Source organism: Trachypithecus francoisi, unplaced genomic scaffold (genome assembly GCF_009764315.1).
Source record: "Trachypithecus francoisi isolate TF-2019V2 unplaced genomic scaffold, Tfra_2.0 Lachesis_group7, whole genome shotgun sequence".
Taxonomy (NCBI): Eukaryota; Metazoa; Chordata; class Mammalia; order Primates; family Cercopithecidae; genus Trachypithecus; species Trachypithecus francoisi.
Genome location: NW_022681472.1, coordinates 22,669,438 through 22,695,831, shown reverse-complemented (window position 1 = coordinate 22,695,831; position 26,394 = coordinate 22,669,438). Strand labels below are relative to the sequence as shown.

General features: G+C 41.3%; 2 protein-coding genes across 25 annotated transcripts in view; one reads left to right on the top strand and one right to left on the bottom strand.

Annotated features, from left to right (window-relative positions):
- The window catches only part of ARFGEF1 (ADP ribosylation factor guanine nucleotide exchange factor 1), a 147,501-nt gene extending 123,759 nt beyond the window's left edge, over nt 1-23,742 (top strand). Inside the window, exons 30-39 of one of the 4 annotated variants that reach the window (XM_033202255.1) lie at nt 1,267-1,396; nt 2,670-2,805; nt 2,886-3,024; nt 4,157-4,211; nt 9,161-9,293; nt 15,871-16,010; nt 17,447-17,615; nt 19,090-19,228; nt 20,167-20,284; nt 21,547-23,742. In XM_033202255.1, coding sequence (XP_033058146.1) covers nt 1,267-1,396; nt 2,670-2,805; nt 2,886-3,024; nt 4,157-4,211; nt 9,161-9,293; nt 15,871-16,010; nt 17,447-17,615; nt 19,090-19,228; nt 20,167-20,284; nt 21,547-21,711 — 1,324 coding nt within the window. In that variant the 3' untranslated portion in view covers nt 21,712-23,742. The other 3 variants (XM_033202254.1, XM_033202252.1, XM_033202253.1) reach the window with 3 other exon arrangements.
- Nucleotides 23,743-24,345: 603 nt separating this feature from the next.
- The window catches only part of CSPP1 (centrosome and spindle pole associated protein 1), a 135,166-nt gene continuing 133,117 nt past the window's right edge, over nt 24,346-26,394 (bottom strand). For 12 of the 21 annotated variants that reach the window (XM_033202259.1, XM_033202265.1, XM_033202261.1 and 9 more), the window contains one exon: nt 24,361-25,200. In XM_033202259.1, coding sequence (XP_033058150.1) covers nt 24,989-25,200 — 212 coding nt within the window. In that variant the 3' untranslated portion in view covers nt 24,361-24,988. Of the gene's footprint in view, nt 25,201-26,394 lie in introns of all 21 variants that reach the window. The other 9 variants (XR_004435163.1, XM_033202257.1, XM_033202271.1 and 6 more) reach the window with 3 other exon arrangements.

Below are 26,394 nucleotides of genomic sequence, written 5' to 3'. Positions count from 1 at the left end.
TCTGAAGTATTGTAATGTTATTTTACACATTCATTTAACAAAAACTTGTTGAGAACCTACTATGTATGAGCCATCTGCTAGGTTTGGGGATAGCATAACAGTAAATGAGTTCAGCTCTATTCCGGTCCTTATGAGAGCCTTTTTTTTTTTTTTTTGAGACAGAGTCTCACTCTGTCGCCCAGGCTAGAAGAGTACAGTGGCGCGATCTCGGCTCACTGCAAGCTCTGCCTCCCGGGTTCAGGTCATTCTCCTGCCTCAGCCTCCGGAGTAGCTGGGACTACAGGCTCCCGCTGCCACACCCGGCTAATTTTTTGTGTTTTTAATAGAGACGGGGTTTCACCGTGTTTGCCAGGATGGTCTCGATCTCCTGACCTCTTGATCCGCCAGCCTCGGCCTCCCAAAGTGCTAGGATTACAGGCGTGAGCCACCACACCCGGCCTATGAGAGCCTTTCAAAGAAAATTTTGTTCTGTTTTACTCTCAAACTTTTGGAAATATAAGCCATTTCTAAATTGGAGGATGCCTGTGTTTTCCCAGAAAAAGCAACAAATAGAGAAAAGATTAAAGTTTCTAATGGTTACATAAAAGTATTATTTCAAGAAACAGGAAGGAATGAAGAAGAAAGTTTTGAGTTTCAGTTTTAACACTTACTCAAAACCTGCTCAATGTGATGCTAAGCAATTTATTCAGCAAATATTTATTGTTTGCCTTCCAGGCAATGAGCACTGCTGTGTGCCTGGGATATAGCAAGAAATGAAACACAGACCCCTCAGTGGATTTGTTTTGTAAATCCTTTTGTTCGGGGATGTTGCATGAATAAGGCTTCTAGTATTGGGTGAAAATCCCCATAGTTCTTTGAAAAAGATTTTCCAAGATCTAACTTTTGTTTTGTTCTTAGACTGCTGTATATGTATTTTCTTTTTTGGCTGTAGTACCACAAAATTAATATTCACTCAAACAATTATCGTTTTTAATTTGTAATTCCATTTACAGTTTTTAAATGCTGCAATGGTGAGGTAAAAGTAAAGGAAAAGTAAAATAAAAAAGTTTACGGCCAAGACCTTTGGAGATTTTTTTCCCTGAATGATATATCCTAAAGGAACCTGTTGTTCTTACAACTTAAATTTTTTAAAACCCAGTGTCGTGTGTTAATTTCAGACTAGTTTTAAGTTTTCTGTTTTTAGTAGCTTTGTGAACTATAAAAGCTATTTTAGGAGGAATATGCTTTTTTATATTATATCTTTCTAATTGTGTTTTGTCATTTTAGGGGTTTAACAGTAATGTTTGAAATAATGAAAACATATGGCCACACTTATGAGAAACACTGGTGGCAGGATTTATTTAGAATTGTTTTCAGAATCTTTGACAATATGAAATTGCCAGAACAACAGACAGAGGTAAGAGGATGCACAATTTTCATTTAGCTTAGTCAAATTAAAAGATCCTCAGTATTATCATCAATACATTTTAGTGTTTCAAATTAAGTACAGAAAAGAATTCCTAGACAATTTTTCTTTAAGGCATGAGAATATAATACTATGTCTTTATAAATAAGAACACTGGCCGGGCACAGTGGCTCGTGCCTGTAGTCCCAGCACTTTGGGAGGCCAAGGTGGATGGATTGTCTGAGGTCAGGAGTTTGAGACCAGCCTCGCCAACATGGTGAAACCCCATCTCTACTAAAAATACAAAAATTATCCAGGTGTGGTGGCAGGTGCCTGTAGTCCCAGCTACTTGGGAGGCTGAGGCAGGAGAATCATTTGAACCCGGGAGGTGGAGGTTGCCATGAGCTGAGATTGCACCACTGCACTCCAGCCTGGGTGACGAACGAAACTCCATCTCTAAAAAAAAAGAATGCTATGAGAGGATAGAACTGAATTAATGAATTGATTTTTTTGTTCTGTTTTGTTTTCAGTGTTTTTCTGACTTTTCCATTTCTTTTCCTCATTTCGACAGTCACAACTATAAAACATCAGTAACTTTCTTTAGTATTATATAGTGACTTCTTTTTTATATTAAGGAATACAAAGTAAATTTTATTTATTTCAACATATTTTACTATGAACCAGTTACAATATACATTTTAGGAAATGTGTCCAGAGAGCTTCATATTTTCCCCTTTTGTCCCATATAGCAGTGTTAAATGCAGACTTCTGCGATTATTTTTTATGGGTTTGAAAAAAATAAATTACACTTATTTTGTATAGCCCCTTTTTAATGGTGTTTTCAGATAACCATACTTCAGGAAAGTCATTTTTATTTTATACCTATGCTAATCCCATTTGGACAAATTCTTACCTCCTTATTTCCCTTTCATGTTCTGTCATGGTCTAGAGCAAGGCCGGCTGTTGGTATTCATGCACTTTGAAAAATCATAATACTAATATCAAGATGATGCGGTGATGGTTTTTTTAATAATCAACACAAATAGTGCCAAAACTAGTTAAATTATTGTATGCATAGGTGGTTATGGGATAATGAGGAGCAATAGATACCAGATTTTAAGTTAAGGCGAATATAACGTTCTAGAGGGAATTCAGTGGTCTAAAAGGAACACTGACAGCCTTACATTTTAAATATGAAAACATGTTTATATATATATATGTATATTTTTTAAAATCATAGTAGTTGATTAATGGCATGATGTTCATTAACGACTTTTTTCCCCAGAAAGCTGAATGGATGACAACAACTTGCAATCATGCACTTTATGCAATCTGTGATGTATTCACTCAGTATTTAGAAGTACTCAGTGATGTACTTTTGGATGATATTTTTGCTCAGCTCTACTGGTGTGTGCAGCAAGGTAGGTCTGTCAGATATGTGACACAAAGTGTTAAATGTGACCCTGGTAATATGTAAATGAATTGCTCTTTTCTTTCCTAGACAATGAGCAGTTAGCACGATCTGGTACAAACTGTTTAGAGAATGTTGTTATTCTGAATGGTGAAAAATTTACCCTAGAAATCTGGGATAAAACTTGCAACTGCACACTGGATATCTTCAAAACCACAATCCCACATGCGTAAGAAGATTTTATACAACTTTACATTTATATTTGTATATTGAATGAGTTGGAGAGTGACTAATGATTAAAAGTTTGATAGTGACTACTGATTTCTCATAACAGAAATCCTTTTAAGCTTGTCTTACTCTTATATGGAATTAGATTTATTACAAACCAAACTGCTATAAACTATAACAAATACATGAATTAAACTATTTGTAAACCAAAACCTTTAGTCTGGTTATCCAAAATTTGGGACATAGTAAAGTGATTCTGCTGACTTTTATGAGATTTTATTTATTCAGATCAAACCAAGCAGTGGTTTTGAATTGGGGGAAAAAAAAAATCTCAGCCTGTTTCTGTTACTGATCTTCTAATAATCTAAGGAAAATGTATTTATACATATTTCATATTTTATAACAGCTTGTCATTTTTCTCTAAGGGATGAGTGTGAAATGGAATTATAGTGAGGTAGGTTTTTTTTTTTTTTTTTTTTTTTTTTTTTTTTTTTTTTGTGAGATGGAGTTTCATTCTTGTTTCCCAGACTGGGGTGCGATGGCATGATCTCAGCTCACCACAACCTCCGCCTCTTGGGTTCAAGCGATTCTCCTGCCTCAGTCTCCCAAGTAGCTGGAATTACAGGCATACACCACCATGCCCGGCTAATTTTGTATTTTTAGTAGAGATAGGGTCTCTCCACGTTGGTCAGGTGGTCTCGAACTCCCAACTGCAGGTGATCCGCCCACCTCGGCCACCCAGAGTGCTGGGATTACAGGCATGAGCCACCACACCTGGCCAATTTTATGAATTTTTTTTTTTTGAGAAGTCTCTTACTTGGAAAATATTTGATATTAATACTTAGGGAAAGGAGGTTTAAAAATTTTAAAACTTATCAGAAAGTGTTTTTTTAATGCAAAACTGGTGACTATATTACCCTTTTAATTATATTAAACGCCACTTAATTTTTTTCTAAAAGTACATGTTTAAACATTTTACTAGATGTTTTTTAGGAAATTGCTCTTAGCAGTAGTCAAAGATGGACTGTGTAGTTGGTATGTTCTTGTTACTTTCTTGGGCCCATTTCAAAATATGCTGGATGTGGCATGTGGCACAGCCCCCTAGAGATTGATGTGGTTTTGGTATCTTAAAGGCTCTTGACCTGGCGGCCCACTTCTGGAGAAACTGCCCCCCGACCTCCATCTCCTGTAAGTGAAAGGCCATTGGTAAGTTTTAATCAGTAAAGTATATTGAAATTAGTTATTTGTGATGAGTAATTTTATTATGGGTCAAAGTCTTACATGTAAGTGTCTTAATCCATTCCTGCTATTAAAAAAAATCTGAAACTAGATTACTTATAAATAGAAGTTTATTTTTTCACAATTGCGAAGGTTGGGAATTGTACGATCAGGTGTCTGAGAGCTGCTCTCTGCTTCCAAGATGGCACCTCTGCTGCATTCTCACATGGTGGAAGAAGGAGGGACAGAAAGGGGCCTAGATAGTTCCCTCCAGCCCTTTTTTAAGGCATTAATTCTCATGGCCTACTCCCCTTCTAAAATCTCTACCTCTTGATACTGTTGCATTGGGGATTCAGTTTCATTATGAATTTAGGAGGGAACACAAACATTCATATCAATGCGATGCATTCGACTCTTTTAAGAAGATGGTATAAATTTGCTGTCCAGAATTGTGAGGTTAGTTCTGTGGTCAGTTTCACAGACAATTAATATGTGTCTCTGTTAAGTGCCATGAAGGGAGTATTTTAAATTATTTTTAAATATAGGACATCGAGTAAAATGATTTTTTAAGGGTTGTGAGAGAAAGATACCAGATTATGTAGCTATCTCCATGCAAAGCTGAAGATATTGTTGGATAGTATTTAAACTATTTTTATATAATTTCACCTTATAGAAAAGTAACACAAAACAGTACAAAGAATTCTAATATTCACTTCACCCAGTGTATTGGTTTCTTAGGTCTGCCTTAAAAAATTACCACAAACTTGGTGGCTTAAAAACTATGGAAACCTACTGTCTCATGGTTCTAAAGACCACAAGTCCTAAATCAAAGAGTTACCAGGGCCACATTCCCTCCAAAGGCTCTAAGGGAAAATCCTTACTAGCTTCTTCCAGCTTCTGACAACCTTTGGCATTATTTGGCTTATTCACATATCACTCCAATCTCTGCAAGCATCTATCCATACTTTTCCTCACTGTGTGTGAGTTAAATCTCTCCCTCTCCTTTTTGTTTTATGAAGACGTTAGTCATTGGATGTAGGGTTTACCTGAAATCCAGGATGATCTCATCTCAAGATCCTTAATTACATCTGAAAAGACCTTATTTCCAAGTAAGGTAACATTTGCAGGTATCACGGGTCAAGACTTGGACATACCTTTTAGGGGCCAATATTCATCCCACTGTGGTCTACCCACTGACACCTAAAAATTCATGTCCATCCCATCGACAAAAGATGGTCACCCCATTCTAAGGTCCCCAAAAGTCTAAACTCATTACAGCATCAATAGTATGTCCAAAATCCCATATAAATACCATCAGAAGTCCCTAATGTGATCATCTCAGACATCTACATTAAGGATGGATGGCACTACATTAAGGATGGATCATGAGTATGATCTATTCTGGGGCAGAATTCATCTCCATCTGTGGGCCTGTGAACCTAGAAAATAGGTAAGTAACTTTAAAATACAGTAGTGGGTCAAGCATAAGATGGACATTCTCATTGCAAAAAGGAGAAATTGGAAGGAACAAAGGATCACCAGTCCTAAGCAAGGTTGAAACTTAGCAGGGACAATTCTGTTGAGTTTTAAAGCCTGAGAATAATGTTGTGTGGCTTAATATTCTGCCTTCTGGGGCCATGGCTTGCTTCTTTGGGCCTGAGCCCTACACTATCGGTTGTTCTTCTTTTTCTTAAAGGTTAGCACGTTTGCAGTGCTGTTGACCCATTTTCTGCCTGTAGAATCCTAGAAGTCAGCCTCCCTTCCTTTTATTGTTTCTGTCCCTTTCATTCTAGGCTGGCCATATGTCTGCTGGTATATCATTCTCAAAATCCTTGTGGGTCTTCTGTATGTGTTAAGAGAAACCATGCCATTAAACAAGAGGGTGATCCATACATCTTTCTGGATAGTCCTGTTATGTTCCTGGCTTCTGCTGAGATGGTTGATTGGATCCACTAGATATATACCTAATCTCTTTGGCAAAAAGTCATCCAGCTATTATAGCCTTGGCCTTCTCCAAAGCATGCTTTCCTAACAATTCGTTTCCTAATTGTAGCATCCTTTTCCATGTGGATAGGCCAAGATCCTCTTGAATCATCAAGTGGGAGTTTCTTTTTGCTTAACAGTTCTTTCATCAATATATCTTGTTCTTGCATTGTACTATAAACAGCAAGGATAAACCAGGCCACGCCTTCAACACTTTGCTTGGAAATCTCCACTACATGTCATCACTTAGAATTCTGCTTTCCACACAACAATTCAGCCAGGCTTTCTGCCACTTTACGACAAGGATCACCTTTCTATTAGTATCTAATCCCATGTTCTTGATTTCCTTCTAAGACCTCACCAGAAGCACCTTTTAACATTCATATTTGTACCAATAATCTGTTTGATGGCCATACATGTCTTCTCTAATATGGTAGAAGCTCTCTCTCACACATTGCACTTCATTGTGGATCCTCACCAGAACCACATTTGACATCCATATTTCTACCAACAGTCTCTTCAGGGCAATCTAGGTGTTTTCTATCATGTGTCTCAGAACTCTTCCAGCTTCTACCATTGCCCAGTTCCAAAGCCACTTCCACATTTTTAGGTGTTTGTTACAGCCACATTCCATTTCTTAGTATCAAAATCTTTATCAGGGCCAGAGAAACAAAACCAACAGTAGAGATATATGTAGATAGATTTAAGGAACTGGCTTATGTGATTGTGGAGGCTGGCAGGTTTGAAATTTTATAGGACAGGCAGGCAGACTGGAAAGCCTTGAGCTGGTGCTGAAGCTGCAGTTCACAGGCGGGATTTCTTCCCCAGGAAAACCTGTTTTGCTCAGTTCTGAAGGCCTTCAACTTATTGGATAAGGACCATCTAGATTATTGAAGATAATATCCTTAAAGTGAACTGACTATAGATGTTAACCACATCTACAAAATACCTTCAGCTCAACACCTGGAATAGTGTTGAATTGAATTAATTGTTACTCGTTTGACTTAAGTATCTGGCTTAAGTACATAGGATATTGGTATTGTGTCCTAGCCAAATTGACACAAAAGTAATCATTACACCAAGTTTCTCCAAATGTTATTTTACATTTGTTTTTACCAACCCCTGCTTTCCTCCCTCTTTTTATCTTGCTACCCCACCTCCCACACCCACACAATTTTCTGAATTATTTGAAAGTGATTTGTAAATATAATGCCTACTTATCCCTAACAATCAAAAAATTATCCTTGAAACAATAATCTACAGGTCTTTTCAAATTGGTACTGTTCTCCCAATAATACCTTTGAATTTTAAAGCCAGGAGGCTGTAAAGTAACAAACTAATGCCCGCTGACCAGATTTGTTCCTCACAACTTTTAACTTTCTTAACAAATTGTCAACAGTTAAAACAGATTTCACAGAAAAGTATCATTCTGAATTGCCCTTGAGAACTGCGGCGCCTGTGCGAGGCCTGCTGCTCCATGACTCTGTTGTGCTCATGTCCGTTCAGCACAGACCCCATTATTACTTAGGACGTCCCAAAAATTCTCCTCATTTACATTGGTTAGTGAGAAAAATTGAGAAAACAATATACCTAACATCCAAAAATTCCTTAAAACAGAGCAAGGTTTTTAAATCCCTAATTTTGTGACCTAGTTTTTGTGCAGGTTTAGTTTTCTGGAGAGAACATTTTAGAAATCATTAAACTGTTCAAGTGGGCCAGTGACCAAAAATACTTAAAAACCAGTGCTTTCATTTATCTTCAGTAAGATAATACATGTTTAATTCTGAGACCTGAGTAATTTCTTCCTTAAAATACAGAAGTCCAACCTAACGTATTGTTCTGATTATTACTATTTCTGGTAACACAGGCCCATCTTCCTTTCACACAGCAGGTAAGGTTGCTGCAGGCTGGGACTGTTACGTCAGAATAACGAGCTAAGCACTCCTCCTGAAACCAGGTTCTTTCATCTCTTGAGTATGCTGTACCTTTATAATGAAAGAAAGCTCCAGGAGTGGTAGGGTCAGCTGCCATTTATTGCCCAACACTGTGCTGCTAGTGTTTTGGATTTATTATCTCTAGTTCTTAACAACCTGCAAGGAAAGTATGTCATTTCTTTTTAGATTAGAAAACCTCACCTCAGGAAATTAGTCATTTTTCCAAGGTTACACTCTTACTAATACTGGAACCTGTGGCTGGGCGTGGTGGCTCACGCCTGTAATCCCAACACTTTGGGAGGCCGAGGCGGGCAGATCACCTGAGGTTGGGAGTTGGAGACCAGCATGACCAACACGGTGAAACCCCCCCTCTACTAAAAATACAAAAGTAGCTGGGCATGGTGGCGCATACCTATAATCCCAGCTACTGGGGAAGTTGAGGCAGGAGAATCGCTTGAACCCAGGAGGTAGAGGTCGCGGCGATTCTAGATTGCATCATTGCACTCCAGCCTGGGCAACAGGAGCGAAACTCCCATCTCAGAAAAGTAAATAAATATTACTGGAGCCTAATTCTTGTGTAGGTCTGTTGGACTCCAGGGTCCAGTTTCTCTTCATGATACCACGCTCCTAGATAGTCACCTTCACATTGACCTTTCTAGTCCCTGGGTCCATGGGTGACAGAAGATCCTTTTCTAAATTTACCCCTGCAAAAAGTGTCTGTTTAGATTTTATGAACACTTGTGGGTGTTGCTGACCAATTTCTCTACACTTTGAAGTTTTGCATTTATATCTGTTGCTGTTGGATGGTTTAAGACCTCAGCCCAATGAGGGTCAGAAAGTCAACTTTTCTGTATGTACAGGTAATTTTAAATAATTTTCTCATTGTGTTGTAAATGTAATCATTTTCATAGGGACATACGTTTTTAAAATAGCATTTTAGAAAATATTTTCACACATAAACTTTATTAACCATACTTATAATGATTTTTTTTTATTTATTAGGATACAGTATCACAGAAGTCTGTAGATATTCATGATTCTTTTCAACCAAGGTCTGTGGATAACAGACCGCAAGCACCACTGGTTTCTGCCTCTGCTGTTAATGAAGAAGTCAGCAAAATTAAATCTACAGCAAGTGAGTTATTTCTCTAAATAAAAATAAATTTGTGTTTTATGTAGGAAAGGGTTAACATTTTTGTTTTTTTATCGTTAACAAGCATATACTATAATTGATTGTGTCATCACTTTGTTTTTAATTTTTTTTTTTGAGACGGAGTCTCACTCTGTCGCCCAGTCTGGAGTGCAGTGGCGCCATCACAGCTCACTACAAGCTCCGCCTCCCAGGTTTAAGCGATTCTTCTGCCTCAGCCTCCTGAGGCTGGGACCACAGGCGCGTACCACCACGCCTGGCTAATTTTTTGTATTTTTAGTAGAGACGAGGTTTCACCATATTGGCCAGGCTGGTCTCGAACTCCTGACCTCGTGATCTGCCCACCTCGGCCTCCCAAAGTGCTGGGATTACAGGTGTGAGCCACTGTGCCCGACCACTTTTTTTTTTTTTTTTTGAAACAGAATCTCACCCTGTCGCCTAAGCTGGAGTGCAGTGGTGCTCACTGCAACCTCTGCCTCCGAGTTTCAAACAATTCTCCTGCCTCAGCCTTCCGAGTAGCTGGGATTACAGGTGCCCGCCATCACCCCCAGCTAATTTTTGTAGTTTTAGTAGAGACGGGGGTTTCACCATGTTGGCAAGGCTGGTCTCGAACTCCTGACCTCGTGATCTGCCCGCCTCAGCCTCCCAAAGTGCTGGGATTACAGGCGGGAGCCACCACGCCTGGCCATGTCATCACTCCTTTACTGTGCTTACCCTAATTTGGACATCCTCTGATAGATAGATGCCCTCTGGCAGAAGGTCAAGAACTCTGCTGATACCCGAAATGTCCGCTTTTTCCATCAACGAGCACCTGAGTCTTCTCTCTCTACCGCCTTCTGCACGCCAGCCAACCTCACGTTCTGTCTGTAGAAGTAGGGCCTTCCTCTACCCATCTGCAAGGGGAAGTAGTGAGGGACTGTTGCTTTCTAAGCAGGAGAACCCAACTTGTTTTTGTTGTTGTTGTTGTTGTTTTCCAGACAGAGTCTTACTCTGTCACCCACGCTGGAGTGTGATCTCGGTTCATTGCAACCTCAGCCTCCTAGGCTCAAGCGAGCCTCTTGAGTAACTGGGACTACAGGCACGCCTCATCATGCCCAGCTTATTTTTTATATTTTTTTGTAGGGACAAGGTTTTGTCATGTTGCCCAGGCTGGTCTTGAACTCCTGAGCTCAGGCCATCTGCCTGCCTCAGCTTCCCAACATGCTGGGATCACAGGCTTGTGCCACAGCATCTGGCCAGTAGCACCCTACTTTGTTGTTGTTGTTGTTGTTTTGAGACAGAGTCTTGCTCTGTCACCCAGGCTGTAGTGTAGTGGTGCAATCTCGGCTCACTGCAAGCTCCACCTCCCGGGTTCATGCCATTCTCCTACCTCAGCCTCCCGAGTAGCTGGGACTACAGGTGCCCGCCACCATGCCCGACTAATTTTTTTTTATTTTTTGGTAGAGACAGGGTTTCACGATGTTAGCCAGGATGGTCTCGATCTCCTGACCTCGTGATCCACCTGCCTTGGCCTCCCAAAGTGCTGGGATTACAGGCATGAACCACCGTTCCCGGCAGGAGCACCCTACTTTTTAAGGAGCAACCCTTTTCTCCACAATGCTCCCTAACCTTAGTCGGCCTGTGCCAACTTCCCTCACTGCTGCCCACACCCCTGTCTCCATACAGGGATCCCCAGGTCACCTGTATTCCTACCCTCACCTTTTCACAAAAAAGAGGAACCCTTTATTTTTTTACTGGATTGATTCAGTTTCATTTGCTGAAGGAAAATTATAACACCTAGAAAAGACCACAGCCTCCTTAGAGGAGAACAGGACAGCTTTGAGAACTTTTTAAAACCTGAGGTGAAATTTACATAACAGAAATAACAATATACAAGTGAATAATTTAGTGGTATTTAGTACATTCACAGCCACCACCTCTATCTAGATCCAAAGCATTGTCATCACTCCTAAAGGGAGGCCCCCTGCCCCGTAACTGTTACACAACCACTCCCTCTTCTCCCCTTCCCCAGCCCCTGGCAGCCACTAATTACCTATGTTTGTGAATTGCCTTTTCTGCATATTTCATATAAATGGAATCATACAAAATATAACCTTTTGTGTCTGTCTTCTCTCACAATGTTTTCAAGACTCATCATGTTGTAGCATGAATCAATAATTCATTCCTTTTTATTAAGTAATAGTCCACCGAATGTATAGACCACATTTTGTTTATCCATTTGTCTGATGATGGATGTTTGTATTTGTTTCACCTGCAGTTGTCGTAAATAGTGCTGCTGCAAACTGTTGTGTACAAATATCATTTGAATACCTGTTTTCAGTTCTTTTGCATTATCTACCTAGGAGTGGAATTGCTAGCTCGTAGGGTAATTCTATGTTTAATTTCTTGAGGAACCACCAAGTAATTTTCTATAGCCAGTGGCTGCACCATTTTACATTCCCTCCAGCAATTCCAGTTTTTCCACATCTTTGCCAGTGCCTTTTTTGTTGTTGTTAAATGATAACCATTCTAGTGGGTGAGAAGTTGTACCTCATTGTGGTTTTGATTGGCATTTCCGTAATGATTAGTGATGTTAAGCATCTTTTCATATGCTTGTTGGCCATTTGTATATCTTATTTGGAGAAATTTGTATTCGTGTCCTTTGCCTGTTTTTAAATTTTGATGAAGTCCAATTTTTGTTTTGTTAGTCATGCCTTTGGTATCATTGTCAAAATCCAAGGTCATCAGCATTTCCCCCAATGTTGTCTTCTATGAAGTTTTGTTTTTTTTTTTTTGAGACAGAGTCTCACTCTGGCACTCAGGCTGGAGTGCAGTGGTGCGATCTGGGCTCACTGCAACTTCCACCTCCTGAGTTCAAGCGATTCTCCTGCCTCAGCCTCCTGAGTGCTTGGGATTACAGGCACAGGCCACCACACCTGGCCAATTTTTGGATTTTTAGTAGAGATGGGGTTTTGCCATGTTGGCCAGGCTGGTCTTGAACTCTGGATCTCAAGTGACCCACCTGCCCAGCCTCCCAAAGTGCTGGGATTAGAGGCGTGAGCCACTGTGCCTGGCCTATGAAGTTTTATTCTTTAGGTCTTTGATTTAGGTCATTGATCCATTTTGATTTAATTTTATTCAGGGAATTTTTTAATCCTAGGTGCTTACAGTTCTTGAGAGAAGACAGGCTTTATTATCATATCCTGTTTGAAAGGAGCTTCTACAGTCACTGTATTTTGCTCATTTCTTAAAGGGGAAACAGGTGGTAGTGAGTGGCCCAGTTTCATTTTTCATTCCTGTTCCCCAAAGAACAGAATGGTTCATGTAGGAGTCCTTTGCAGCTTCAGTCTGCACCAAGAAAGGCCAAGAGGAAAGAATAGTAAGTGGCTTTTCTCGCTCTCAGCCTCAAGACTGAATTTAAACACACTTAACTTTGTGAGGGCAGGACTTGGTCTTGTGCACTTGGCTACTCTGGGACTATCCTTTTTCCTGGGGCAAGGGTTCTGCTTTCCTGCCTCTGTGAACCGTGGGGTCAGACTGCATCCTTAGGCCAGACATTCCACTCTCGCTCCCCTGGAAGACTTTTAGGCAAGGTTCATCCTGTAACTGTTGACTCAGAACAGTTAGAGCTGGAGGAAGAACAAGCGGCCACCCTGCTCCCATCAGCCCTTTTCCTTGGTGGATAGGCTGTGGTTCTCCTGTTTGATGGGGAGGCCCCTGCATCTGACTCTCCAACTCAGTGAAAAGAACCACAGCACAGACCAGCCTCATTCTTTCTGCACCACTGCTCTGTCGAGTTGATTCAGTACCTGCAGTCCCACATAGTTAAAATCTGCTTAGCTTTGCTCTCTGTTGTGTGGACAATGAAATGGTTGACTAATACAACCCTGGCAGTGTCAGGCCTTGTCAGGACTAAAATTTGTCCAAATAGATACTGTCATCAAGTGTGCTCCTGGTCCTTGCTAGTGAGACTATAGTTAGGATCCTTGTCCAGGTCTCAAAGGGCACGAGAAACTATGAAGAGGCTTGGCATTGCTGTTCAGAGTACAGCCTCATCTGCCAAATTCTTGGGGTCACTAGAACTGTTTGGGTCCCTGCTGGAAGCTCTTAGTACCCCTGAGCAACTCACGTTGGAGCTGATGAAAATATGTCTCCTAAGACCTCCATCTACCGCTAAGTCCTTCTGGAGTCCAGGTCCTACTAGGAGTCTCTTGCCCCCTGGGACTGAGATGTTTTTCTCACTTGAATGAGAGAGTGAATGGATGACTGCCCATGCTGCTGTCACTGTAATAAAGGACTAAGAAGACAAGATTTAAGAGGAAGAGATAACCGTAGGACTTACAGGTTTCTTTTTGTTTTTTTTAACTTGTGATCTAGTACTAAGAACTAAATGTTAAATAGAACAGCATTTATGAACAGTATCTGGAAAGGAGCCTTCATTAATGATCTCAATAAGAATAAATTTAAGTAAGTTATTTTTCTACCCCTCAAAATCCCTAAAACATGAATTTGTCTTCCACACATTAGTGCCGAAAAAGGGAATTTGTAGTAAAATGTTTTTCATACTAGAAAGAAACAGGGATTGTAAGTCACCCAGCATTGGAGCCATTGCCCCAGGACTGCCTAGCAGGCAACTCCCTTTGGGCAGTTGTCTGCCTCCTGGAAAGCTTCCTGCCAAAGCTGCCCCTGAGAATCTGGGATGGAGGTGTGGCCGTGTGGTCTGGGTCCCCTGGGCCGTGTGGCAGCAGCATCTCGGGAGTTGAGTCCTCTTTTCTAACCTTGTGCTGCTGCATTGGATTAGCTACTTAGCTGGCATGGTCAGACAAGGGGAGCACTCCCATGAGTGTGTCCACATGGGCCAGCGAACTATCAAAAGCACCCTGCTGAACAAATGTGTTCAGGATAGAGGGATGCGGTTGTGTGTAGCTGATGAAGGGAACATGGGTGGCACTTTTGTTACCTTGCAATTTGGTTACTTTTGAAGTAATGTGTTCAGCTTAACATTTTTTTTTTTTTTTCTTAAAGATGAAATCTGGCTCTGTCGCCCAGGCTGGAGTGCAGTGGTGTGATCTTGGCTCACTGCAACCTCTGCCTCCTGGGTTCAAGCAGTTCTTCCTCAGCCTCCCGTGTAGCTGGGATTACAGGTGCACGCCACCATGCCCGGCTAATTTTCGTATTTTTAGTACCTGGTCTTGAACTTCTGACCTCAGGCAATCCACCCGCCTTGGCCTCCCAAAGTGCTGGGATTACAGGCATGAACCATTGCACCTGGCCCCAGCTTAATTTTTTTATAGACTTCTTTGCTGATGGATGTCTTTGAAAATAAGAGGTAATTTGAGTCACAGCTACAAATCTGGATCCAAATAAAACATGTGCTGTGGCCAAACCACAGTATTGCATAGGTTGATCCGGAGTCTTGGCTGCCCTCACTTCCTGTCTCACATTGATCTGTTCTGTTATTTTCTTATGTCTATAGGTTTTCATATAACCTATTTTCTTTTTTTTTAATTTCAATGAATTAATTTATTTTTGAGACAGAGTCTCTCTCTCTCTCTTGCCCAGGCTGGAGTGCGGTGGTGTGATCTTGATTCACTGCAGCCTCCGCCTCCCGGGTTCCAGCGATTCTCCTGCCTCAGCCTCCAGAGTAGCTGGGATTATGAGCACGCACAATCATGCCTGGCAAATTTTTTTGTAGCTTTGTAGAGATGGGGTTTCATCATGTTGGCCAGGCTGGTCTTGAACTCCTGACCTCAGGTGATCCAGCTGCCTTGGCTTCCCAGAGTGCTGGAATTACAGGCATGAGCCACCGTGCCCAGCCCCTTTATTCCCTGTTTTCAAAGGTCAGACTTGGGTTTACAGTTGATGTTTCAGTTTTAGGTTTTTATCTATTTGTTACATTTTCGTTAAAAATAACTTGAATTAAAAAAAATTTGTAGTGGGAACATCTTGAATATATTATTATTCTAAATCAGGGGTGTCCAATGTTTTCGCTTCCCTGAGCCACACTGGAAGAAGAATTGACTTGGACCACTCATAAAATACACTAACATGTGTGGCCCCAGGGGACCCAGACCACACGGCCACACCTGCATCGCAGATTCTCAGGGGCAGCTTTGGCAGGAAGCTTTCCAGGAGGCAGACAACTGCCCAAAGGGAGCTTTCTACTAGGCAGTCCTGGGGCAATGGCTCCAATGCTGGGCCACTTAAACAATCCTTGTTTCTTTCTACTATGAAAAATAGTAGTGAGCTAAGAAAAAAAAATCTCATAATGTTTTAAGAAAGTTTATGAATTTGTGTTGGGCTGCATTCAAAGTTGTCCTGGGCCACATACAGGCTGCGGGTTGGACAAGCTTGTTCTAAATTATGTAGGGCACTTTTATTTTAAAAATTACTTTTCTAAGGCTTTTCTAAATATCAGTTAAACTTTTACTGAGTAATGCCTGTGTGCAAAAGCATTATGTCCTTCTCAGTGTGATGTGTGAATACATATTAATGTTTCCTTAGCACTGTAATGTCATGGAAATTATAAAGAATTCAAAATAATTTTTTGTTTGCATGTGCATTGGGGGGGGTTTCCTCACAGAATTTCCAGAACAAAAATTGTTTGCTGCCCTGTTGATTAAATGTGTTGTGCAGCTGGAACTCATCCAGACTATCGACAACATTGTCTTCTTCCCAGCCACAAGTAAGAAAGAAGATGCGGAAAACTTAGCTGCAGCGCAGGTAAGGAGATAGGAGGACAGCTGCTTTTTTTGTGTAAGTAGGAAGTTAGCTATGGCAGTCTGGGCTGTAGAGTTAGGCTAGAGAATTAATTTGTGGGGCCTTCATCATACAGATATCCTTTTAAACCATGAGACTGGATCCCATCACAAGGTAGTAAGGTTAGCTAGAGCAGGGAGGAGGGTCAGCAACTGAGCACTAGGAACTTTGTCCCCTACAGCTTCTGGAGAGGAGGCAGCTAGCAGAGACTGAGGACGAGAATCCATGAGGCATGGGGAGGCACGGGGAAGCAGGTGTCAGTTGTCTGGGAAGTCAGATGAAGAAAATGTTTTAAGAAGAAGCATGTGATCAGTCACTTGTTAAATGCTCTGGATAGGTCAAGTGATATTACTCCTGAGAATTGCCTTCTAACTATTTGGAGGACTTTGGAACCTTAACAATGTGTTAAATGTTAAATTGAGGACAAAAGCATAATTGTAATGGGAAGAGAGAGCGAAGAGAGAATGTGGACTCAGCCAGTACTCTGTTAAAAAGTTTTGCTGTAAAGGCACAGAGAATTGTGATAGCTGGAGTGTGTGTGAGGGGTTCAAGAGGGGTTTGCTATGTTTTGTTCTCCAGATTGGTGATGTGGCAGTGTGTTCACTGCTAAGAGCTTTCCAGTAGGGAGAGAAAAACTGACTGTAGGCAAGAGAGGGGCAATTGCTAGGGCCATGTTTTTGAGTGAACGGAGATAGTACTTCACACAGAGTGGGAATCACCTGGGGCAGAAGCCCAGATAGTTCCCATGTGGTGGCAGGGGGAGGCCTGGGGGATGGGTTATGGATGCCGGAAGTCTGGTACATTTGGGGTGGGAGCTTGTGAGAGACCTCCTCTGCCAGCTTCTGGTTTCTCACTGAGATGGGAAGAAAAGTCATCTACCATGTGAGATTTGGAAGAATGTTTTAGCTACTTGGGAAGTGAAAACGTGAGCTGGTTGGCCAGGAACGTGGCCTAGGCCAAAGTCTGCCAAGGTCTGCCAAGGGCTGGGCCAGCACCAAGCCCACCAGTTTAGAGAGAAACCAGTCTGCTTTCTCTAGTCACACATGACCGCACGGCGGTTTTGCCAGCCAGTTACTAAAAAGAAGAGGAGGGGTTGTGAAAGAGAATAATTAAAATCATGATGCATGGACTCCATAGCAGTTGAGAAGGGAGGACTTGAGGGGCTGAGGAGCGCAGGGCCAGGGAGTTGGGAGTCCAGGAGGGTCTGGACTGATGGGTGGTGGTGCTTGGGGACGAGGATGTGTAACAGAAGATGGACTGTCCCTTACTTTCTGTTAGGTTAGATCAAGCTGAGTATCTGTGGCTTTCTTGTGAAACTGGTCTTCGGGGAGCATTGAGTTGTAAATTAACTAAAATTATTGTGACTGTGTGTATATGCTGGGGTGGTTTGTCTTCCAAAGAGAGATGCGGTGGACTTTGATGTTCGAGTTGATACGCAAGACCAAGGAATGTACCGCTTTTTAACATCACAACAACTTTTTAAGCTACTGGACTGCTTATTAGAGTCACATAGATTTGCAAAAGCATTTAATTCCAACAACGAACAGAGGACTGCCCTGTGGAAAGCAGGTAAGCTATGCACGCCTCACATGTAATGTTTACTGTTGATGGATATGGGACAGATACATACAGGTATCAGAACTCACTGACTGTCTACTGTAGATATCTGCATGTCACTGTGTGTACTTGTGTTCTTTGACCTTAACAGTAGTGAGGTAATCTCACAACCAGGCCCTTTTCTGGTCTGCAGTAAGCCAGATAACTACTTGGGTGGGTTTTTTTTCCCCCTTGGTCTATTATTTGACCTATATTGTTCTTTCATCTTGTTTACCCAACCTGGACCTTCTTGTTGATACTTAGACATGATAAAAGCTGTCTTCATTAGGAAATAAACGTGTAAAAGTCACACACACAAAACCTGACATGTGTATTTGAATGGCTTCTCTGTTTACTGGGAATGGCCAAAGCTCAGAGTGAAGGTGAATTTATTGGGATGTGAGTTATATTTGTTATAGAACAAGTTAGACATTTTAAACAAAAAGTAAGCTTTTATTGTAAACCAAAGTGACATTGTTAATTTTTTAATTTAAGAAATAGAGCCAGGTGCAGTGTCTCATGCCTGTAGTTCCGTCTACTCGGGTGGCTGAGGTGGGGGGATTGCTTGGGGCCAGAAGTTTGAGACTACCCTGGCCAACATAGACCCTGTCTCTACAAGAAATTAAAAGTTAGCGGGGCATGGTTTCGCATACCTGTAATCCCAGCTACTCGGGAGGCTGAAGTGGGAGGATCACTTGAGCCCAGGAGTTTGAGGCTGCTGATCACACTGCTCCCCTCCAGCCTGGGCAGCACAGTGAGACCCCATCTCTTAAAAAAAGAAGAAAGAAAGAAATATAATTATTAGGTGCCAAACAGTGCTGGGAGGATGAGGGGCAGCAGAATAAGGCAGAGAAAAAGAAGGGGGCTGATAGTTACTGAACATCAAACTCTGTATCAAAAGGGTTTGGTGCTTATGTTTGCTTATTTAAAACAGCTGTGGCATTCTTCTTCCCTTTACAGCCTAACTTCTGGAAAGAGTAGTCTGTACTTGTTTTTCCCCTTTTTTCCTACCCAAGTTGTTGCCACCATTCCACTGGGCCTATTCCTGCTGAGCTGATAGACCCTCCTTGTGTCCACACACACTGGACCCATCAGACCTCTGACAGAGCAGTTCTCACCTCCTGGAGGTTGCCCCTGTTTATCTGAGCGCCCTCGTGCAGGCAGAGCACAGAGCCCCTTCTACAGCTTTGGGGATTCAAGTGCAGTTTCATGTGAAGGGCTCCACCTTCCCAGGCCACAAGTTATTTTTATGTCTCATATCCCCAACATGAATAGGGAGGGAATCCTGGACATGGAAATCACCTTCACATCAGGCTGCTGTGGCTCCACTTTGTAAGCAGCAGATGCTGATGGCTGAGCACAAACAAAATGTGCCTCCATACGGGCTGCTTCACCTTTACCTAAGATGCCTTCCCAAACTAATCCCAGAAACTTCCCCTTTCTGCAGGATTCAAAGGCAAATCCAAGCCCAACCTTCTGAAGCAGGAGACCAGCAGCCTGGCCTGTGGGCTGCGCATTCTCTTCCGGATGTACATGGATGAGAGCCGCGTTAGTGCCTGGGAAGAGGTCCAGCAGAGGCTTTTGAAGTAAGACTCTTGATTGATTTCCATCTCTGACCAGGTAGCCACGTGGTGCCGGGCAGGAAAGGGGCACCGGTGGGACCATGCTGAGAGCTGAGCCTTTGGGGCCTGGATGCCCCTATTCCACAGAGCAATTGTAAAACTTAAATTCAGTCTTAGAGATGAATGTGCTTTAGTGACATGTGGCCAAATCATGTCTAACATGCAGGACAAAGGAGGTTTTCTGTTTTAAAACTGTGAACTGTGTCATTTATAGGCCTTTTTAATGTCCTAAGTCCCATTTTTACAGAACAATCATTTGTGAAAGTGAAAACTTGCCTGCTTGCATTTACTTTGGAAAAAAATATTTGGAGTTTTTCTTAGTGTTACTTTTTTTACTCTAAGACAACTAACATGTAAACTCAGGCTAAGAATGAAACATGCCATTCAGAAAGAATACTGCCATCTGCATTGTATTATATCTACTTAAGGAATAGATGTTCTGAGGCCAATTAAATACATTTTAGGATTTTAAGGGGTCACCTAGTCTCTGTTATCCCATTTGATTGACAAGACTAATTGATTAAGGCCCCGCAGGGCCTTGTGATCTAGGGCCTCACAAGGGTCAGTGAAGAGAGGAGTCGCCTCAGATTCCAGCCCAGGTCTCTTGAAACTAAGCTTCACATGTGCCACCTGCCACATAGCAGCTTTGAATTGAAAGAAACTTAGAAAATTAGGAAAATGTGGGTTTCCTGGTAAGTTACAATGGCTTCTTTTAACATGTTTGGTTTTCTTCCCAATTTGAAAAGCATGTTTATGTTGACACTCCACCTAATGTAAACAGATGGGATCTAACATGTTCTTGAATAGTTCATATTCACTACTATGTTCATGATTGCTTTCTCAGTGAATATGGGGACCAGTAGATATACAAGTAACATTAAAGGAAGCCTTTTCTTTTGCAGTGTCTGCAGTGAGGCGCTAAGTTACTTCCTCACTCTAACATCAGAAAGTCATCGGGAAGCCTGGACTAACTTACTGCTTTTGTTTCTAACTAAAGTTCTAAAGATAAGCGATAATAGGGTAAGTATGAGGCTTCGAATCCAGCCCAACAGTTCTAGCCCGATTCGCGTCGGGATGCCGGCTCCCAGAGTCGCCGTGCAAGAGGTCTCAGAGCCGAACCAAGCAGTGCCTAGGCTGCACTGCTGCTTGTGCAGAACCACCAGTGGCCTTGCTGTATCTTCCTCAGTCCTCGCTTTTCTCCCTCCTTACCCAGCTTTGTTCACTAATTAGCAGTTCTCTAGGGGATTCGGTAGGTGAGGGATCAGAATCCCTTGGGATACCTCGACAAGTTCCTGGGTTCCCTCAACATTGAAATTCCCATTGTGACCCCAGGAGTCTCTCCCTTGTCCCCATTCTGCTGTCCAACTACCTCATGACCTTGCACTCTGCCTGCTACTCAAGAATACATCTGGTTCCTGGGCCTGTGCTCCGGGCTGCAGCTGTTCCTTTGGCATATTTAGTGGTTTCAGGTAACCCAGAGTCCCTAGTGAATGAGCCTCATATAAGAATTTTAAACCAGTAGAAATAAAACACACACGACTGTAAACGTAAGTGCGTATTTAAAGGTTTTCAAAAATGTACATTCTACTCTTACAAAAAAATAGCAACTTACAGCTCACACGTAAGGAAACAGGTTGCTCTGCTGTGACCCTAGAATAGGTTTAAAAATGCCTAGTGATGTGGCCCAGTACTTGAAAGGCCAAGGGCTCTAAACCCCAGCCTCTGTTACTCCACAGCTGACTTTTTTTGCCATAATATGTCTCACTGCTTCTCTGGATCTGGAGGGGCACAGGGGTAGGAAAGGAGGCTGCAGACTAGAGTTGAGAGATAAAGGAACTACTGTGAAGATACAGCCAAAGTATAGCAATTGAACTGTACATGTGAAACGTATGTAGCTTTGCCTGAAGAACTGTTTAGATTTTTCCCCAAAACTTAAAATTTTTATGTAACAAAAGATAAAATTTCAGTAACCCATAGCTTATAAAAACTCAACTCTAGTTTGTACTCAGTTGTTTTCTTTTGCTTATTGCCCAGGAAAAACAGTGCTAAATTACTAAAAGCTTGTCAAAGATCATGCAGGCAAATGTTTTTCAAAGGATATGTAAGTGAGTAGTGTTTGTATGAAGTGAGTTTTTCTAAGTTCCAGAACCCACAGTCACTGCCTGCTGTGGACGCTGCTTTCCTGGCTCCTGTAGTCGAGCCCCAGAGTAGTTTGACTCTAGGCAGTTTGAGGCTCTGGAGTTTGCAATCACTACTAATGGAGAAATTCATTTCCCCTACAGTTTAAAGCTCATGCATCATTCTACTACCCTCTCTTATGTGAAATTATGCAATTTGACTTGATTCCTGAGCTTCGTGCTGTTCTTAGAAGATTTTTTCTGCGAATCGGAGTAGTTTTTCAGATATCACAACCACCTGAACAGGAACCTGGAATAAACAAGCAATGATGGGAACTTAATATTTTTGTTGGCGTTTACATCCCTCCGCTCTTTAAAAGGAAGCTGGAGCTGAGGTTTCCTGCCTGAAAAATGATTTCTCCAGATTGCAGTGTCTGAGAGTTACTGGTAAAGATGCCTAGAACTCTTATTCAAATTTGCAACACTCCAGTCCCTTTTAGTACGGGCAGATTTTGTGTGTTATGTTGGCCTCATGTTGAGCAGAAAGCCTGTTTAAACAGTGTCAGCTCATGCTCACGGGTCCTTCCCTGTCTTCCACGGCAGGAAAAGCCCCACATGTTTTTGGCAGGTGTGGAAGTGAAACTTACCCAAAGAACTACAGATGTAAAGATTGAACTTCTACAAGAAGTACAACTCAGGAGAGCTGTATTTTGAAGGATAAAATGTTTATAATTGGGGAGTGGGGAGAGAAGAAGAAATTATTGTTCATGGTAAAAGATATTTAGCAACTATGGTATTCTTATTCTGAAGATTTTTGCACACTCAGGCTACCTGAGATACTGGTAATCATCCTGTGAAAAATGTACAGAGATGCAGGTCTGTAATATAAAAATCTTAAACATTATATACTTCTTCCTGCACTGTTTTCTTTCTTTATTTTCTTATTCATTTGCTAAATACCCATAATATTTTGTCAAATGCACTAAACATTTGGGTGGAACTTTTTTATTTTGTGGGAATTTTTAGTTTGGCCCTTTTTGGTGGGTGGTGATTTTGAGGCTTTAACATGCCCAGAAGCTGTTGTGGCCGACACTTCAACAACAGGGAAAAAAGGTAGAAAATATCCCTACTGACAGTAACTACCTGTCACATATTTCTCTTAGGGCTTTTAAAGATGAGCCATTAAAATAGAATGATCCTTTATGGACCAAAACTTGAATCACTGCAAAATGAATACAGATTGCTGTCATTTTCTTTTCTTTTGGGTGGTGGGGCTTGATGTAGATTTTATTCTATGTACAGAATTTAATGTCGAATATATTAACAAATCTGGCATGGTTTGCGGAGGTTAGATTTACTGGAAATGTATTCATACTGTGAATTGTGCTCTGATGGTTAAAAGACAAGATTGTCAAGCATTCCGTATTAACAGTGGATGTAGAAAATTTTTTCAGACGGATAAAATGTATATGGTACAGATGTAAAGTTTTCTATGTAAAAAATTCTGTACAACTTTCTGTACAATATTGATTCTCATCTGGCATATTCTAATCAGGTTATAGGTCAATAAAGTTTTTGAAATATTTCATCAGTGCAATCAAAACCTGTATAACCCACCCCCATGTTTCATTGATTCTTTTCTATTAAGGCCAAACTACTATGGAAAAGACATTTTCAGCCAGAACTACAAATTCATATTGTTTGGTTCTGGTATTTTCTTTCCAGCTTCCAGCATTAGATCCTCCCTCACACTGTACTGACCATAGAATATTTATTTTTAAGGCAGTTTTTTAAATTTTTATGTATCTTTTAGAGACTGGCTCTCACTCTGTTGTCCAGGCTGGAGTGCAGTGGTATGATCACAGCTCACTGTAGCCTCAAACGGGGCTCACGTGATTCTCACACTCCACCCTCTCCAGTAGTGAGGACTATAGGCACACAACACTATACTTGGCTAATTAAAAAACTTTTGTAGAGACGGGATCTCACTATATTGCCCAGACTGGTCTCAAACTCTTGGACCTGAAGTGATCCTCCCAAATCAGCCTCCCAAAGTGCTGGGATTATAGACGTGAGCCACCATATCCAGCCCAAAAATCTTTTGATATTTTGCATATTAATATTTTGTATATTAATAACCTAGCATCAGGCTACACTACTTGAGTGCTGAAAAGAGCTAAAGTTCTCTTCAGCACAGTCTGCAATATTGTGTGTTTGAGGAGTCAGTTAAGTTGTGTGGTACATGGCATTAAACAAAAATGGAACGTGTCAATATCATCTAACATGGTTGTGTTAAAGAGGAAAAGTATTCAGTCTTTGCTTTCACACCTCTCTTAGATAATGAACAGTTATTGAACAATGCATTTGTAAGTGTGCCGTATTTGTTACCCCTGAGACAGCTCTGTTCAAGCCCAGCTGGATGCTAGAGCTGGGAGCCACTGTGACCTTGCTGTGCGAGGGTAAGTGTTCCACACAACCTGGCAGTTGATTATTTAATAGTGTAGTGTTAGGACTCTTCCCCTAGAAGAGTCAGAGGCTTTCTTCTTACTTTCAGATGACAATAGAACAAATCTTTACTAGTAAAGCAAACGATGGTCCAATTAGCAAATCAATCAAATATAAAATTTACAACTAGCCAAAACTCAAAATATCAGTAATTTGTCTGATATTGTCTACCATTAATTACATCAGAGGAAGTATTGGAGAAGCAGTGCCTGGGGATGTTCTCAGCTGTCATGGTTGTGAAGATTCTGAGTCAGAATTTCATAATTTGAATGACTCCTTTTTTTTAAAAGTATCATTTACTGAGTGATTGGAAAACTCACATGGACTCACTCATCCAAGTTCCATGGTGGTGGAACAAGACGACGACTCCAGTCTCTCTGTCCTTGACTCCCGGGTATCCCCACCTCTGTTCAACCTCCAGAAAAGTAGTCTAGAAAGCTCCATAATAAATAGTTAAAATAAAAAGATTTTAGTAATTAAAATAATTTATTTATATCAAGTAGTAGTAATATAAATTAGTAACTTAAGACAAATGCCTTCATTGGAATAAAAATAGAAGCAGAAAGGTGTAACATTTAACGTATGGCTTACAAGCATACAAGCAATTACAGTTCCCTTCATTTCTGTATCAGTAGCTACAAATGACATGAGATAGATAGATAGGACATCTGATTGCGTCACACAGAAACTGGAATAATCACAGCTACAATAGATGTACCTACTGAATGAATTCTTTCGCATGGAGGTAACAATGGAAAATGTGCCTGTAACAAAGGGGAGTCTGGTTTTACAGGACGGTTAAGACACTTACTCACCTTATCTTAATGACAAGCAGAATTCAACATACGCACATACAGTAGTTCAGTTCATTACCACCCTAATTTATGACAAAATTGTGCAAAAATAATTCTATACAATTCTATTATATAAATCAATAATCATGGCCTTATATTTATTTACACAATATATATCATAATTTTAAATACAGATGGAAAAAAAGTAACTTTCAGGTAGGGGCCAAAAGTAGGACATATTATTGAAGGTACAGATTTACCATTCCTTTCACCTTAAAAGGCACTACTGGGTCCAATACAGGTTTATTTTAACCATGTGCAGTCGACAGGCCCTGCCAAGTGAAAGTGCCTGGTTTTCCAGGAACCTCCTGCTGCTCCTGGTTCAGCTGCTCTGCCATGAAGCGTTTCAGTGTTTCTGAAGTGCCAGGGCGGAGCCAGGGCTCAGTTGCTACAGAGTTTGATCCGTCATCCCCTATGTGTTGCACGATGTCATCAGGGTCAACCAGTGAACTCTCATCATCTACAGGAGGCAAGGGACACGTGACTCAGGTAACAGGCAGGCAGGAGACATAAGCGCAGGTCTCCTGCAGTCCAACTCATTACAACTCGGCATTTCCCCACAATGTCATATCCTGAACTCTGTTTTGGTTAGACTCACCCCACCCTATTTTAGAGGGAGGACAGCAGGCCCACAAAGGCGTCAATTTTGTAAAACAAAAGATGATCAACTGAGTAAGCTGACTCCATGGCACTAGCAACCAGAGGAATTCCAAGTATATCAATGGCACCTATCCACCAAAGTCAACAGGAGGAATGTAGGTAGTTTTATTTTGTAACTGTTACCTCAGGAGAAGCCTAATGGCTACACATAATTTTATTTTTTTTTTGTAAGGTTTGGAGAATCCTCTTCAACCTACAACACTGCTATAAGGAAATTAAGTTATTTTGGGAAAACACTAGTTGGAATGAGATTACTTCCATTCTTAAAACATCTAAGAAGGCCACGTCCAGTCAATGAAGAGGTAGCTCTTTGTTTCGTTCTTTAATTGAATTTGTACTCAACTTCTGTGTTTTACTTATTATTAGGTATAGTAATAGGAAAATCTGTCTGCCTACCCTGTGATGTCATATTCTTCTTTCTTTTTTTTTTTTTGAGACGGAGTCTCGCTGTGTCGCCCAGGCTGGAGTGCAGTGGCGCAATCTCCACTCACTGCAAGCTCCGCCTCTCGGGTTCCCACCATTCTCCTGTCTCAGCCTCCCGTGTAGCTGGGACTACAGGCGCCCGCCACCTCGTCCGGCTAGTTTTTTTTTTTTTTTTTTTTTGTATTTTTAGTAGAGACGGGGTTTCACCGTGTTAGCCAGGATGCTCTCAATCTCCTGACCTCGTGATCCGCCCGTCTCAGCCTCCCAAAGTGCTGGGATTACAGGCGTGAGCCACTGCGTCCGGCCTTTGTTTTTTTTTTTAATTACATCTGGTCTGTGAAGGATTGGTATGTGCAATCAATCCACATCATAACAAAAAGCTCCTGCTTGAAAGGACAACGTTAAAGAACAGTGTAGACATTAAAAACCTTCTGAAAAAGATTCTTAAAATGCTCTCTTCTCTCAGATATATTCCTGTTAAATATTAATTCAGTTTGTTGGCTCTAAAAGAAAATGCCTTGTAGTTGGAAAGAAGACATCCTTTCCTACTGTCCCATCAGTTAACCATGTC